Raw genomic sequence first — 16,674 nt, 5'->3', positions numbered from 1 at the left:
GATTCTTTAACGGATCACTAATGTTTGTGTGCTGGCTGCCTTGAGAGAGATGGGAATGTATATCCCAGGCATGGGAGACTGCTGCTCTGCCTAGTGTGAAATCGTTGTAAATTCTGTGTTAATCTTCTGATCCGTTGTGAGTCCCACCACGTCTGCTTTTCTGCAATGGCTGAAGTGTTGTATCATGTTAAATCTAGCTGGTTTTTACTTCAGTAGCACACTGTTTCCGTGGGGATGTGCCATTTCGCTTCCATCTCTGCGTGTAGCTCTTGGCTCTTCTTCCCATCAGTGTGTGTCTAATGCTAGTGTCAAGGTCCCACTGAACTGGCACCTCAGTTGCTGAAGCCCAGAGCTGGTTTGTGGAGGACCACAGAGAGTGTGGCGCAAAGCAGACGTGACACTTACAAACGTACATGGGTATATTTATATATGACCTTGGAAAATAAGACAGCCCTTGGCATCCCATTCCAGTCCATCAGGTGGTAGGTATTTAAGGGCTGGGCGTTGCTGCATGACAACATTGGCCAATGTTTCATGCAAACATGTCTGCAGGCATAAGTGTGTGTGAACAAGGGTGCCATACCATAAATCTGGGCTTGCTCTTGAGTGTGTGCACCCTTAACTCTGTTTCTGTTAGCCCCTTCTTGCCTCTCTTTTTCCTTCCTGAAAATACTATGTGCTTCCACTGCATGAATTCGATTGTTTTCAGATTTAGTTTTCTGTGTGGGAATGGGGACTTCGGACTAAAATTTCCTGCTATTGGGGAAGCTTAGTCTGAGATGGGATCTCTGGGTTCTAGTTACTCTTTGCTCAGAAGGGCAAGTGAGGACACAAATGTTGTCCAACAGTAAGGACCTCTGAATCTGCAGAGTCACTGTTACCTTGTAATGCTCTTATACTAACAGATATTACCTTGCTTTTCCAGGGAAGGGAACGAGCCTGGGGAGTCTGCGAAAATCACATACAATGAGTTGCTGCACAAAGTCTGTCAGTTTGCCAATGTTCTCCGCAGCCAAGGTATGCAAGTGGAGTCAGAGGAGTGTTGTACAGTTGGGATGAATTAGACCAGGATTTTGGAGATTGGGTCCATTTTTTGCACAGCGGCTAGTTTGTTGAGTAACTCTGGGCAAAATGCTTCACTTCTCTTTATGCTTCCATAGTTGTAAAGTGGGGTAGATGCAGGTTTCCTCTGTAAAGCACTTTTGTGGTTTCATATTAGCTCCTTCTGTGAAAGCTAATTAACGCTGGTTGTGTAAGCTGCATAGGGGAGGAACCTGTGCGCAGGACTTCCTGCCCTGACGTCTTCCAGGTCACAGTGGTTGCATTTCTGCCTCCTTCAGGGGCCCTGTCCGATCAGAATATGGAGCGTTCATTGCAGTTACCTTACAAGTTATCTTTCAAGCTGTAGAGATTGAAAGGCAAAGTGTGTACCCGGTGTGTCTGGAAAACCTGGAACTCTGTTCATTTTCTTGCACTTTCATTATTGGCATGATGCTCCTCACATTGCCGGGTGCCAGAGCACTCCCAGTCTGTCTGCCTTGGCCAAGTGGGCATTGCTGGGAAATGGCAGTGGAAGTTCATGCCTATGGATATGTGCTGTTGCCTGGATTGCTGAGATATAATGCCCGAGGCTTGTGCAGCTATAACTCCACCTGAAGCTTTATTGTGTGCATGTAATTGTTGAAATAAAGTCATTAGTTTCTTCCTATATCCTGTTCTTTTGTTATGGTTATAGTGTCTTGTGTACTAGCCATCTGAGGGGCAGATAAGACTTGCACTCACAGTTGTTTTGACAGGTTATTAGCATGGAAAAATGACATTCTCATTTTCCCTCCACAGGCGTGAAAAAAGGAGACCGCATTTCCATCTACATGCCAATGATCCTGGAGCTGGTTGTAGCCATGCTTGCCTGTGCCAGGATTGGGGCTCTTCATTCCATTGTGGTAGGAACAAGCGTTGCACGTTGATCTCAGTGCTGAGTAGGGGATAGCAGCTCTGTTATCACAAGAGCCAGGGGGAGGAACTGGGAGAGATGGAAAGATGGGTGCTGACTATGAGATGAGTGGAAACTAAATTAAGGTGCTGCTTCCTAGCCCTCTTCTGCCTTTAACTGTGGAATGGTGTTTCAGGGGTTTTGCTCTCTCCCACTGATAGGTCTCTAGGGAGTCTCCCTCTCCTTTAGCTCTCTCCATCAACACCTGGTGCTATCGGTTGTCTTGGATGAACTGTATAGCCGCTGTTGTTTTCTCTTCTCTCACTTCTTAACTTGGTTGTACGATGTCCATCAGTTTGCAGGTTTCTCGGCAGATTCTCTCTGTGAGCGGATTCTTGACTGTGGTTGTTCACTTCTCATTACAGCAGGTAAAACGTGCTTCCAGGCCCCCAACCCTGGGCTGTTACTCTTGGCTGTCTGAAAGGTCTTTATTTTAGAAGCTAAATGAACTTGGATGTGGAGGAGGAAGGGCAGTGCTTCAGCTGAGCTGCTGTAAGGCAGATAAACTGCTTGTAGCTGTGCTTGAGTACTGTTTTCCACTTTGAATGTGCACTGAAGTATTTAAGCAACCCTCCCACTTTGTTCTGTAATGCATGTTGTCACCAGCTGCTCATAACGTTTCTGAAAGCGTCTCATCCATGTTCATCTTCAAAATAAGCCAGATGTTTCCAAGATGCATCATTTATTGGGCAGTCTGAATATGAGAATTCCCTCCCTCACCAATTTCAAGGAAATATTTGTATTGTAACTCTCCACCTTGTAAAGCAAAGGATTGAGAAAGTGGTAATATTTGTGTGCAAGTCCACTGCCTTTTCCCCAACTGTTTTCTGTGATAGTGATGTAACTATTAATAGGTCCATGCTACAGAAAGGACCCATTAGACTTTGCAGTCTGTGCTCTGGCCATGTCAGACTATTCCCAAGAGAGTCCTCGGGTCAAATTTGACTTCTCCCAGGGAAGGAATTTCACCATTTCTCTTGGCATTTGTTTCTCTAGGCTAAAAGGGCTTATTAGGAAACCTTTCCCAGTGGCTGGCTGCCTACTTTCCCTCACTCTGGTCCATGAGTTCTGCTTGCCCCTCCTGAAACTGCTTTCTTTTTTTCAGATGTCCCAGGCTGCCTCGGCTGAGGAACCCTTCTAATGTTTTCCTTGGGGTTTTGCAGATGCCTTTTATCGAGGGGACAAGCTGATTAGCTTGAAGCAGATTGCAGATGAAGCCCTCCAGAAATGTAAAGACAAGTAAGTTCGGGTTCTCCTGTAAGAAGGGCATTTCTGCTGGAATTGACTGCTGCACAAATGGAAATGGAAATTGTTACAGGGTGACAAGCTTCGCAGCAGGTCAGATATGAACTGCTGTGCACTCATAAGCCTTTCCAAAGTAATGTACAAATGGATTCCCTCATCTGAAAAATATTTTCTTTAAACCTTTTGTCTTGTTCATTCTGACCTGAAAGCCCACATGCTGGATGATGCGATTTGCTGGAGACAGACTGTCTTACCCCCACTCTTGTAGCAGCCCCTCTGCAATGGCCCATGGCAGCTCTCGCAGTGCCTGCGGCAGCTGTTGCAGCGGGAAGGAATAATGCACCTCCATGCAAGCTGCAAAGAGTCTGACACAGTGCCGTGGTGCACATTAAGATGGGGCTTCAAATCTTGCCCACAAGTCTCTTGTTTGACAGTAATGAGAAACAGAGATATAAACCAGAAATATTTGAAGTTTGGGAAACAGCTGTGTGACAGGAACAGGCACTTTAGTTGAAATGAAACAGCATGTGCACCAGGGGATCAGTGCCTAGCTGGGCGCAGGTATATGGTTAAGTTGTTTCATTCTTTTAAGCATCTTCACTGAGATACTGGTAAACCATAAGGAGACAGGCAGACTTTGTTTCCCTTTCTGTAAGATGTGATGATAATCACAGTGAAGTGATCTCACCAGGCTTATACACACCGTCACAGGCACCCAGAGGACCACATCCAGATCCCTATGCTTCCACTTCTGAACCATGTCTTCCAGTTGCTCTAGCTTCTGCATGGATAAGACAGATAGAGATCATAATAGTAGGTAATCTTTGGGGGAAAACCAGACGGATACTGCTCAGGAATTTTCTGTAACCTTTTGAGCAGCAGGCAAAGTACTCCTTGTTTGGTAAGGTAGGATAAAAGCAACAGGTTCATAGACAAGTGTTGCTGACATTCAGAAATGTAAGCCAGACTTTTGCATTCAAATTTCCAAGTAATGCCTGAGGCTTTAAGATGTTCCCTGGAGTTGGAAGTCTCATTAATGGATGCTCATTATATTACAGACCAGGATAGTGAGTAAATGCTCACATGGGGTTCTTATCAGCGTTGGTACAGAGAAGACTTTGGGAGGGACATTTTTAGCTTTGTGTTTCCGATTTGCATCAAGTTTTTGACAGACATCAGCTGTTATCTAAATTTCTGCTCAGACATGAACCCCGCAAATGGTGAGAGAAAAATGTGTAGCTTACGTGAGACTGAATTTGATTTTATAAGTTAGGTCACACATGCAAATTTACGGCAGATACTCTGCACATTAGAAATTCAGACTCTTCCAAAGAATTTTAAACTCAAGCTTCTGTGTTTGTGGAAGTAGCTATGTGGCAGGACAGAGGCTATCCTGGAGCTGGGAATTAAAGCTGATGTAATTGACTGATGGAGACAATGTGTTGGTGCCCTGACTGGGTTGAAAGGAGATGTGATTGTTTTGTTTACATCGTATGTATGCTCTGTTAATCCCCCAGTAATGGGACAAAAAGCCATTCTTTTCCGTATATAGTTTTGGAACTTTGGAAGCCTTTTGGAAGCCTTTCTTCTTTCTGAAGGTGGATGGCTTGTCACACCTCAAGTTGGGAGCAACCACCTGACATCTCATGGGTGCTGTGGGAGGTCTCGTTCATACTCACAGACAGGCAAACTCGGAATTTGTAAGGCATCTTGCAAACAGAGGATTGTAAGAGACTCCTGTGGGGCACTCCGCTTAGGGATTTTACTTCATAAATCCCTCGTAGGCTGTGAACAGAACTCTCCTCTTCTCCAAGCTCTGTTCCTATGCTGCAGTGTTGCTGGGGCTCATGTCCCTTGGCAATTCGTGGTTGGCCTGAAGTCTGCATGGCTGAGTCTGCAGGATTGTGGAGCCTGAAGGGCTTGACGCAGAGATCTGGGGCTGACGTGGGCAGGGAGCCCCTTCCAGTCATGAGCACAGCCTAAACTGAAGATCTGTTTGGCAAGTTCATGTCGCCTGTGAGAAGAAGTACTGCCAGAGTGAGGGATGCTGGTCATATAAGGCACTTCTTGTTGTAGGCAAAGCCTGAGCTGTGGTTGAAAAGGGATGGGACTGTTAGGGAACTCCAGTAAGTGCCCGTTGGTGGATGCACTGGAAGAATACACAAAGGTGCCTCCTCCTGTGAGCTGCTGTATCTGTTGGCAGGAGTGCATGCGACATCCACAGCATCATCTTGGTGCTAGGGATCTACACCATGGCAGAGCACACTGATAGGAGCTGATGGGCCTGATGTCTCCTTCCTTTGTCTGGGGGCTTTGGATGGGTGTGAATGGCCCCTTCCTCTGCTGGCAGGAGAAATCACTAGAGAAAAGTTGGCAGAAGCTGGGGGGCTGAGCAAGGTAGGGGGGAGGCAAACGGCAGACGGTGGGGTGAAGATAACTGAAGTACATGTGGACTGTTGGGTTGGTACTGGAGGCCTCCTGCGCAGTTGTGGTCAGACCCCATCTGGTGTGCAGCCGGGATGCTGAGCTGTTTGGCTATGGGGAAATCCAGCCTCTTCCCTCCATGAGCTGCAGCCAGAGCAGCTGTTTTTAGTGAGTTAATGGCACAGGCAGGCAGGCAGCATTAGCTCTAGCTGAACACATGCAGCTCAGGTGCCTCTTCTCTGCCTCCAGTGTATTTTGTAAAACGCGTGAAGGGCAGGCTTAGCCTGCTGTTGTCTGAGCAGTCTCATCTGACAACTCTATCCCCCTTTTCAGGGGCTCCCCTTTGAAAAAGTGCATCGTGGTCAAGCACCTGGGGAGGGAAGAATTAGCGGTGGACGGGACGTGCAGCAAGTCTCCCCCTCTCAAAAGGCTCTGCCAGGACATGCAGGTATGTCTTTGGGGATGATGGGAGGATGGTGTGGTTTTGATATGGGTCTCAGCCCAGCAAATCGACTGATGTGAAACCACTGCAGCGCTTCACTGGATGCTCCTGTTTTCTGACTTCTGTTATGTTTCCTCCTCTGCTCCCTGTCGTTGCATTGCAAGTGGTATGAGAAAGGGTTCCTATCTCTTTCCAAGATCCTCTCCCTGCTGCTTCCTTTAACACTGTCACTAGCTGCCAGCCCACAGGACCCCTGAAAGCACAGCAGGGTATATCTTCCAAAGGCTGGAAGCCCCTAGGACTGGGACAAGGTGCATGTTTTCATCTGCCCGGAGAAGGACTTTTCCTTCTTAATCCTATGTCTATTTTCCCTATTGTGCAAGCAGCCATGTCTTCCTGCACTGCAGCTGTGACAGTGGAAGTGGGAGGGAAAAATAGGAGATTTCTACTTGTGGCCTGGATGCAACAGTCTCACGATGTAATAATAGCTAATCATAAGATAGAAATCATGCAGCTACTGTGTAGCTGACATTAGCAAGGCAAGGTGTCTTGTTTTTATCTCTCAGGATTGTCCATCTGCCTTGGACCAGCCAGTGTACATGCCAGTGCCCCCACCTGATAGAAAATGGCTCTTTTCAGACTGTTTATGGTCTCCAGCAGAAAGCGTGTCCTCCCTTTACTGGTGGAACTGGGTGCCATGATGGCTAGTGAGAGATGGTGAGGGCACACATGCTCTCCGTTGGTTGAATATGGATAGTTGCCCCAAGTCTTTGCAGAGAGAGGACTGAGCAGAGAGATGTTGGGTACCTTGTAGCAGTGCATTGAGGTATTCCGGGTGCTGGTATATGGTAAGCGCAGGCTGGTGCTTACCCAGAAATGGGTTTTATTGGGAGAGTACGTTCGACTGAACTTTGGGCTGTGCTTTCAAAAGGGATGGCCTGTGCAGATCCCTGGAACAACAAGTACAGCAGATTATGTGTCTTTGAGTTAGTTTTGCTTGTGCAGCTATATTAGTTTTATGGAGGTGTTGTCTCTTGCTTGCCCGCCTGGGCATGTTACGTTGGCCTCCTCTGCTCCTCCCCTTGCTAGGATAGGGTAGCTGCTAAGGAGTGGGAAAACTGGACCAGGCCACCATTCTTATGCTATGTTCTTGGTTGGGAGGCTGTAGAAAAGCTTACCCCCTGCGCTGGTTGCTGTTGGTGATGTGAAGTTGTTGTGCAGAATGTCCCAGGAGGAGGAGGAGGCTGGAGGGAGCCTGTGTGTTACCCTCCAGCTCTTGCTGTTGGACTTGTTCAGACACTTTAGTAAGGATCGCTTTCCCTTGTCAGTGCTTTCTCTCTGTGCCTGTGGCTTGCGGAGTGCCTTTAGAGGCCAGCGGGCTGTCTGCCTGCTCTGGGCTTTTGTCCCCAACTGGTTGTGTGTGTGTGTTCAGTGGGGAGGCTTACAGAGACCTGCTGCGGAGGCAGCACATATCCAGGGAATGCAATGGAAATGGCAAGGCTTTCACCTGGAGGGCATCTCCTGGCCGAGGCCCTGCATCAGAGGGCTTTTCACCCTGCCAGGCCAATCCTCCAGCACCCTGTACTACTCCTTGCCTGCAAAGCCTGATGTGGATCCTCCGCTTCTCAACTTTCACACCCTCTTTGTGGATTTTTAACAGGAAAAAAAGACTGAGAGCTCACAGAGACTCCATCCCAAGGTATTTACATGCAGCACTGCCTTCTTTCTCTCAGTTCCACTCCCCCTGCTTCCCTCCAGTGCTCCACCTTTCTAACCGCTCTGACTCTGCACGGCCACACGTGTCTTCCTAATTGGGTTACCAGCAGTTGCATGTTAGTGATAGATATCACTTGCTGCTTGGCTGCAGTCACTGGAGGCCTGTGTCCCTTTTGCCCAGCCGAGTGAGAGCAGTGAGTGAATGTGGTTGGGGCGCCTGTGGTTGCTGTAAGGCTGGAGGCCTCTCGAAGGAGAATCAGATTGTGGAGAACATGGGGACGTGTGCTGGGGCCTGCTAGGGCCGATAGCCTGTCTTCTGCTTCCTCTTTGGAAGGATTGGTCCGAACCTCCTTGTTTTCTATGACAACAAAAAGCTGTGGAGTGTAACCTGGAGTCAGCGGCACCCTCTGCCTGTCCAGCCAGAGCTCTGTGCATTTTTGGTGTTAATGCAGTGGCACCAACTTTGCTGCTGGAGGCAATCCACTTTTGTAAAGACATCTGAATGCACGTGAACTTGCTGACAAGGTGAAATGCAGAACCACTGGGATTCACAGTCCTGCTTCCAGGGTTACGATGACATTTCATCTGTTTCCCTTTAAAAGCAGTTCTCACGATGTGCTTCCCTTTGTAATGAGATTGGCAGGAATTGCATGCAACTTTCCAGCCTCTGTTGTGTGTTGCGGGCAGGAAGCCTGGAGCTTCAGTGCCTGACCCAGTGGGTGGACTCTGCTAACACCTTCCCCGGAGCTACGACCTGAGGAACCCGCCTGAGTGAAGCGATGGCCAGCCAACACACATGCGCTACCAGAGCACCCAGAGAGTCAGGGCTTGCCCATAGTCACCTGGGCAGGCTTCTATTAGCAAGAGCTGGTTTTTGAGGTTTAGGCTTTCTCCAGTCCTCCAACACCAGCTGCTCAGGGGCTGGGGGCTTGGCAGGAAACAGCAGAGGGACCTGCCTGCGTCTCTGGAGCAGGGTGTCTGGTGTTGGGCAGGATGCCTTGCATGGTTGCACCAAAGTCTGTGTTTGTTACTTAGAAGTGTGCCCAACTCAAGTGTGTGGAGCACCGCTCAAAGACTGCAGGCAGCCCCGCTTTTGTCTCTGCTGTGTGTCCTTTTTAACCTCTTTGTTTAGCTGGGTTGGGAAAAGGCAATGTGCTCTTTGGCAGCCCCTGGATAGCAGGTGAGCTGAAGACAGGCCTGGCTGCACTGCTGTGTGCCATACCGGGGCTCTGACTTGTACCATAGGTTGGAGGAAGTTTGCTGCTAAAATTAAGGTATCTTTGAATGAGGGATGCAGGAAAGTGACTGAGGGGTCGGTGGGAGCCTAACTTGGTCTTGTATGACATTGTACCTTGCTGGGAGCTTGATGATGTGCAAGAGGTGTGGAAATTGGGTTCCAGGAGTTACCTGAGAGAGCTGGGGGATTCATGTGAGCTTTCAAAACAGACTCAGGTGTGCCATGCCATCAGCAAAGGGGCAGAGCAGTTGGCATTCCCTGCATCGTATGTGCTGAGCTTCTGGCTGTTGCTGGACTGTGGGATCCCAGTGGCACTTTAACATCTTAAGGGACACAGAGAATCACTGTGCGATCCCTTGGCTGTTCTCCCTGCCTCAAGACATCCCAGCTGAGGGAATTTTGGGGTGGAAGACTTCCAGTACTGGCATTTGCTTCCCTTCAGCTGCTTTGTACAGCCTGGAGCTAGGAGCTGTTCAGGTCCAGCTCATTGCCGGGGAGCTCACACACACAGGACAGCCTTGAGCCTGGACACCCACCGACTTGGCAAGTGCCATGAGCTGAGCTGCAGCCAGGTGCTCTGGTGTCCAGGTTTCCTTCCTACTTCTCTGTGGTGGCATCTGGCCATTCACATCTCTGCCTCCTGGACCAGATTCTAATTCCAGTCCTGTTTGCTAATGAGACAGTCTTATCTGAGTGACTGCTGGAGCCTGGATTGCAGCTTGAGGACTGTGTGCAGGCTGTGCTTGCATGATGGGCCCTGGCTCTGCAAGGAGGAGATGTGCCCCAGCTGCAAGTTGGCCTCCTGTGCTGCAAGGCTTTGGGTCAGCGTGCCTGGCCTCGCAGAGATGTGGGAAGTGGAGGTCTGCTCTCTGGCTGAGGAGTGTTGCCCGATCAGCTGTTCCCAAGTTCCTCTGAGGAAAGGAGAGAAGGTCAGGGGAAATCAGGCCTTGCACTGAGCTGTGCCATCCTGGAGCTGTTGCCAGCCAAGGTGACTTTCAGGGTGACCTTTGCTGACCAGTCGAAAGTGTTGATAGTCCTGTTATAGCTCTGGCGTCTGCTGTGGGGGTCCCTGCGAGTTGTCTGTGGCCGGTAAATATGTGGCCATGCTAAGGGACGGCTGCTGCTTTGGTGTTTGATTGCCGCTGGGGACAGCTCCAAGAAAGCAGGAGGGGGAGCCCGTTTGCCACGACAGCACAGAGCAGCCAGTGCAGCCCCTCTCACAGCTGCTGGTGAGAGGGATTAATATGCGTTGCCAGTGGTTGGGAAAACATGCTTCAGGTCTTGTAGTCAGACCTTGTTTAAAGGTTTTCCTGGTGGCTGTGGGCTGCGAAAGGAGCTTCTCGAATGGGAGCTGCAGCTCTCATGCATGGTTTGTGGCCAACGGCTGGTGAAAGGCTCTAGGCAGAAGCCATGCTGTGAGTACCTGCCTGGATGGGCCACGAGGGGCAGAGAAGTTGGGCTGCGGCCCCTTGTCCGCTCTCTCTTCTTTTGGAGGTCCCATTTCTAATCTTCCACTTTTCTCAGACCCCCTGGGATCCAGCCACGGACATGTGGTGGAATGAGCTGATGAGCAGTGCCAGCACGGAGTGCGAACCCGAGTGGTGCGACGCGGAGGATGAACTCTTCATCCTCTACACCAGCGGCTCAACTGGGAAACCCAAGGTACGCTCCCTTGCCCAGCTCACTGCACCATGGAGACAGGCTCTGAACTGCAGTAATACCTCAGAGACGGGAACCAGCGAGGATTGCTTTGGGAGGCCTCAGTAGGAAGAGGAGCTATGGAGGCTTTGGGAGAGGGGATGTGTGGGTCATTCCTGTTCAGTTGCTGCTTGTGCTAAATGGACCAGTGAGGCTGAGCATGGGCTGGGATGGGGAGGGCATGGGCTGGGAGCTTGCCCTGATGGTCTTGTGCCGCCTTCTTGCAGGGTGTGCTGCATACCGTGGGTGGATACATGCTCTTTGCTGCCACCTCATTTAAGTATGTGTTTGATTACCACCCTGAGGATATCTACTGGTGCACAGCTGACATCGGATGGATAACAGGCCATTCCTACCTCACTTACGGACCCCTGGCAAATGGGGCAACTAGTGTATTAGTAAGTGCTGGGTGGCGGTTGGGTGCCTCTCCACCAAGGTGTTGATCATGATGCTGAGCTGCATCCTTGAATTGCTCTGTGCTGAGCATGGCAGGACACATTTTCCTTCTGTGCAACCCCCCCCCCCCCATACTTTCTGTGCTATGTTGCAGTGTGTTGTTCTCTGCGAGGAAGGGCAGCAGTCCCCAGGAGGGCTTGGGTGACTGCTCAGTGCTGTAGAGGGAAGGGCTAGGTTGTGTGCATGGTTTTTGGGTTGTTAGTTTTTGCTCCCCTTTCTTTCCCCTAGAAATACAAGTCTCGTGTACCAGGGGAGTCAGGGCTTCTGCAGGCTAATATGAAAGCTGGATCATGAGCAGGGAGTGATATTCATACTGCTCAAGCTGGTCTGACAACATGTATTTAACTCCTGTGCCTGCATCTCCCTTGACAGTGTATGGCAAAACAGGGAGCCAGAGGCCTTTTCCCAAGACTCCCATGGGGAAATGCAAACAGGAAAATCACTTTCACGTTTGGAGAATCTTCTTAAGGTTCTTGATGCCTTTGGTTGTGGTTCTGTAACTCCATGTTTGGACCAATCACCCCATGCCTTGTGGGGAGTGTCATTGGTCTGCTGGGGCAGCTTTTGCTGCAATAGCCACCCAAGTGCTCTCATTGCTAGGATGTTTGTGGGGACATTGGTAGGACATCTGGGGTTGGGGTGGGGGGGTGATAAATCCATACTGAGGAGGGGATAAGATGAGGCCATGGACCAGACTGGTTTCACACTGCACAGTGTCCCCTGCATGCCAGTTGAGGACACATTGGGATCCAACTGCTGTTCCCCATAGCTCTCAGCGCCTGTTGCTTGTGAACGTGCTGCAGATGGTTGCAGGGAGGTGGTGCTGATGAACAGCTGTGTCATTGCTCTGTTTCCCACTCAGTTTGAAGGTGTCCCCACCTACCCAGACATTGGGCGAATGTGGAGCATTGTTGACAAGTACAAGGTGACCAAGTTCTACACGGCACCCACAGCCATCCGGCTGCTGATGAAGTATGGGGAGGAGCCTGTCAAAAAGTGAGTGCTGCCCCGCTATGGCGTGAGGACCCCTGGCTCTGGCACAGCCCCAGGCTCCTGATAGAGGACCAGGGCTCACAACTTCTTCTCTGAACAGCAGCTTCCCCATTGCATTTTCTGAACAAAGCAGGATCTTCTGCATTCAACCCAGGGATGAGCAGGCACCCTATGCATTAGCTCCATTATGGCACTTTGGAGCAGGTCCTTCTCTTTTACCATAAGCTGCAGCAAAGCTCCGAGATTGCAGGCTCTGCTCTGCCCTGCTCCTGAGCCGAAGCTTGCAGAGGTGCGCTGAACAGAGAGCCTGTGTTTGTTGTTCCTTAACCCAGGGAAGAGAGAGAGCAGAGCTGATTGTGTCTGGCCTGCTGTGAGCTTGGAGTGGGACATATCAAAACCACGGAGGTCTCTCCTCTGCGCGCATGGGAGAGCACTCAGAGGGACTAAACTGTGCCTGGAAACCCCAAGTGTTTGGGTAGCCTAGAGACACCTGCAGGCTCTGCAGCACCGGCAGGCTTAGGAGTAGCTTCTCCCTGCGGCTTGCCGTGCCTCTGCGAGCCCCTGCCTCTGCTCTGCAGGCACAGCAGGAAGTCTCTGAAGGTGATGGGGACTGTTGGGGAGCCCATCAACCCTGAAGCCTGGCTGTGGTACTACCGCGTGGTGGGAGAAGAGAGGTGTCCCATTGTGGATACGTTCTGGCAGACAGAGACGGTGAGTTCTTGCCTGGGTGGCTGTGGGACCTCTCCCTCCCTGATGCTTCTGGCAGGTAGCGGGGTTATCTTTGCAGGTTTGCTATAATGCTGCTTTGGTGCTAGGGGAATAGTTGTTTTGCTTGTCCGGGAGCCTCCCAACCTCCTCTGTGCCCCATGAGTGAATCAGTTGGTTCCCCTTCTCCTCTCTCTTTCATGGACCTCAAACACTCCATGGGGAGACCTTCCTCTCAGATGGTTGCTGCCACAGTCTGCTCTGATCCCTGCTTGCAGCTTCCCTCTCCCCCTCTTTCTCTTCTCCAGCAGCTCCCGGACCTCCTGCCCAAACACAGCCCCCCTGTATCCTCCTTGAGGCCCTGTCTCTGCCTGTTCTAAGCAGGTAGCATCTGACTGTGACGTGAGGTGACTGGAGCCAAGTGACAGCTGTGGGACAGGCTGGCATCGCCTAACCGCATTCACTTTGCCTCTCCCTGCAGGGTGGCCACATGCTGACGCCTCTCCCCGCCGCCACCCCCATGAAGCCGGGCTCTGCCGTGAGTAGTGGTGTGTTCCCCCGGCCGGGAGGGCTGTGGCGAGGCCCAGCAGCAGCGGCTGGCCCGGTGCATGCCCCAGCCTGGGCATATGTGCTGAGGTGGTTTCAGGCTGGCCAGAGTGGTCCACGGGAAGGAGTTCCGCAGGGGGAGGTGGCCATGACACAAAATCCCTGGCCTGCCCTGTGCAGCTGCACTTACAGGCCCTGTTTGCCATGTCATCTCCAAAGCTGCCCTTGTTCTGCCCCCCGACTCTATCTGGTTCACAGGGTTTTAGTGTGTGGGCTCACCTCCATCTCTCCTTGCTCTCTGGTCCTCATGGCAGACGTTCCCCTTCTTCGGTGTGGTCCCTGCCATCTTGAACGAGTCGGGGGAAGAGCTGGAAGGAGAAGCAGAAGGCTACCTGGTAAAGAGGGGCTGATTGTCCTCCCAACCCTCCCCTTGTCTGTTCCCCACGAGCTCTGGCACATTCCTAGTAGAGTACACGCATCTCCACCTACTTTGGTTCCAGGCAAGGGACCTTTTCAGTGGTAGGAACAACCTTTACTGCCATAACTGAGTTTTATGCCATAAACAAGCTGTGTAAGCAATCACTGATGCAATTGCACAGATGAGCAACACAGAAGGAAGGCAACAGCTCTTCAAAGAAGCTCCTTCCCCTCTGCCAAGCATGGTGAGACTTCCCCAATAGAGCAGCACTGCAGTGAGAGCAGGGCTAGCAAGTGGCTGAGTGTCATCACCCACAATCACCTCTGTAGCATTTTTATTACTACATACTGCTGCCCCTGCTGGATTATTTCCCCTCCCATCACACAAGAAATACAGTCTGTAAAATCCTGGAGTGGGATAGGTAGAATAGCAGATATTTGATATCCTGATCCTGGAAAGAGCTCTTCAGTGTGAGATAGTTGCTTCTATGTGCCTGTCGGTTGCAAAAGGATAAATTATGCTAAGCTAGATAGGTTGTGGAGCAGTGTAGGAACTGCACCTGCTGGTGACGGTTGTTTGGGTAAATAAAGGTGATTTGAAACAACTGACCAAGAGTTAACACTGCTGGGTGGTTTTTGCTCCCACTGACTCATGTCTGCATTTTTCCCGATCAGGTATTTAAGCAGCCCTGGCCAGGAATAATGCGCACGGTGTATGGAAACCACCAGCTATTTGAAACCACCTACTTCAAGAAGTTCCCTGGGTACTACGTGACAGGTGATGGTAAGGTTGTCGGAGGAGTGCGTGGCTGCAGAGGCCTGGGGACAGCAATTTAAATCTTGCTATGTCCTAGTCTCAGAATCCCTTATCAGTTGCTCTGAGGGCTGGCACTGTTTCCTCACGCTGTCATTTCTGGCTATTTTTAGGTTGCAGGAGAGATAAAGATGGTTATTACTGGATCACAGGACGAATTGATGACATGTTGAATGTTTCTGGTAAGAAAAACATCTTTTGTCTTCAGTGGGAGCCAATGTACTTTTTTTGATACCAGTTAAAACCACAACATTGCTTTATGGGACACAGTTCTGTATCCATGACTCTGCCCAGCAAACTGTCCTCAAGCTGGATCTAATTGCAAGATCTCATTTGTTTCCAAGTCAGCAGAGACTGTGACTTTGTGACTTTCTGGGATAATCCCTCCAGAGGAAACATGCTGGAGGAGGGAAGGAGCCTTCTGTAGCCTCTTAGAGGAAGTTTCTAAGCATTCAAGGCGCTTCCATGCTGAAGCATTTAGCGTCACAGGAGATCTTAGAATCATAAAAAGATTTAGGATGGGCAGGACCTCTGGAGTCTCTAATCCAAGCGGCTGCTCCAGGGAGGCTAACCTCAAGGCCAGATCAGGCTGCTCAGGGCTTTGTCCATGTGAGTTCTGAAAGTCTCCAGGGATGGAGATTCTCCCACCTCTCTTGCCTGAGTCTTTTGAGGTGTCTTCATTTCACCCCACCATGCCTTCCATATACTGCATTAAATAGCTCCGTTCCTCCTTTCCTGGAGGCTGTAGCCTACAGGTACTTATCGCTGGTTTTGAGATGTCTGCTGTGCTTGCCCCTGGATCAAACTAGATCCTTTCTTCTGATTTCCCCGACGGCAGTGCTTGTTCTTCACTAAGCGATCATTTGGGGAGTTGACCATCTTCCCTTGGTTTTCAGTGCCAGCGGTCCCAAGGTAGAATGACAGAATGCAGGTACAGTTGGAGCAGAGATGTACAAAAGTGAATTGTGCTCCTGCCCCATGCTGAGGAGCTTTTTTCCATCTCCCCAAAATGATGACCTTCAGCAGTGCACAATAGAGCCAGTTCTTGCGCTCTGCAGATTCAGGCTCTTTCTTCTCTGCATGTTCCGGGTGACCTTGTGGGCAGGTCTCCTCTTACCAAGTCCAGCTCCTTCTCAGCCTTTGCTTTGTTTAATCTGATGGCTGTGAACAATTCACAAATCTGTTTAAGAAGCCTAAAGGTAAGAGGGATAATAGCCAGGGGCACGTAGCCTTTGTCTGCAGCTCTTAGCTAATCCTGCACTGATGGGAGCAATAGTCGGTTGTGCAGGACAGCACAAGCAGTGCACTGCTGAAGTGGGTTTATTTCTCGAGCTGTTTTCTTTTCTCAAAATGTGGAACTGGTGGTCTCAAACCTACAGCTTAGGGCTTTTTATGCTTGCAGGCTTCTTCCTCCCAACTGCTGGGAGGCTCTAGGGCCCCAGCCCTGTACGGCTCTGTAAAGCATTGCCCCTCTCTGCTTCCAGGCCACTTGCTGAGCACAGCAGAGGTGGAGTCAGCCTTGCTGGAGCATGGAGCCATCTCTGAGGCTGCAGTGGTCAGCCACCCGCACCCGCTGAAAGGCGAGTGCCTCTACTGCTTTGTGACTCTGAAAGATGGCCACGATTTCACCAAGAACCTGGCAGAGGAGCTGAAAAAGCAAGGTAGCAAGAGCCAAACATTTGGGAGTCCGCATGGCAGGAAGAGGGGGGTGGGGTGGCAGTGTTGGGCAGGCAAAGGGTTAAGGGCTTGGGTGCTTAAACGAGGGTGCATGTAGTCTGGGGAATCCAGTGTGGACAACTGCGACAAGGTGCCCCCTCTGATTGGAGAGCACGGCTGGTGAAGACTAAAATTAGATCTCCTGGCCTTTGGCTGCTCATGTGATGCCACCTCTACCTCTTGGAAGCTGGCAGCTGAGCAAAGAACTCGGGTAGCCAGCAGACATTTGTTTGCAACAGTGCTCTTCTGCATGGGCATTGCTCCCACGGCTC

The 16,674-nt window shown here is 50.5% G+C and overlaps 1 protein-coding gene across 3 annotated transcripts in view; it reads left to right on the top strand.

Annotated features, from left to right (window-relative positions):
* The window catches only part of ACSS2 (acyl-CoA synthetase short chain family member 2), a 39,192-nt gene that overhangs the window by 19,644 nt on the left and 2,874 nt on the right, over positions 1 to 16,674 (top strand). Inside the window, exons 3-17 of one of the 3 annotated variants that reach the window (XM_064521393.1) lie at positions 926 to 1,017; positions 1,840 to 1,943; positions 2,289 to 2,361; positions 3,157 to 3,232; positions 5,996 to 6,110; positions 7,765 to 7,803; positions 10,582 to 10,719; positions 10,983 to 11,153; positions 12,074 to 12,207; positions 12,783 to 12,915; positions 13,391 to 13,447; positions 13,770 to 13,850; positions 14,548 to 14,650; positions 14,800 to 14,868; positions 16,171 to 16,347. In XM_064521393.1, coding sequence (XP_064377463.1) covers positions 926 to 1,017; positions 1,840 to 1,943; positions 2,289 to 2,361; positions 3,157 to 3,232; positions 5,996 to 6,110; positions 7,765 to 7,803; positions 10,582 to 10,719; positions 10,983 to 11,153; positions 12,074 to 12,207; positions 12,783 to 12,915; positions 13,391 to 13,447; positions 13,770 to 13,850; positions 14,548 to 14,650; positions 14,800 to 14,868; positions 16,171 to 16,347 — 1,562 coding nt within the window. Of the gene's footprint in view, positions 1 to 925; positions 1,018 to 1,839; positions 1,944 to 2,288; positions 2,362 to 3,156; positions 3,233 to 5,995; positions 6,111 to 7,764; positions 7,804 to 10,581; positions 10,720 to 10,982; positions 11,154 to 12,073; positions 12,208 to 12,782; positions 12,916 to 13,390; positions 13,448 to 13,769; positions 13,851 to 14,547; positions 14,657 to 14,799; positions 14,869 to 16,170; positions 16,348 to 16,674 lie in introns of all 3 variants that reach the window. The other 2 variants (XM_064521392.1, XM_064521394.1) reach the window with 2 other exon arrangements.

Source organism: Dromaius novaehollandiae, chromosome 16 (genome assembly GCF_036370855.1).
Source record: "Dromaius novaehollandiae isolate bDroNov1 chromosome 16, bDroNov1.hap1, whole genome shotgun sequence".
Taxonomy (NCBI): Eukaryota; Metazoa; Chordata; class Aves; order Casuariiformes; family Dromaiidae; genus Dromaius; species Dromaius novaehollandiae.
Note: the sequence above shows the minus strand (reverse complement) of the source record. Positions and strands in the feature narration are given on the sequence as shown.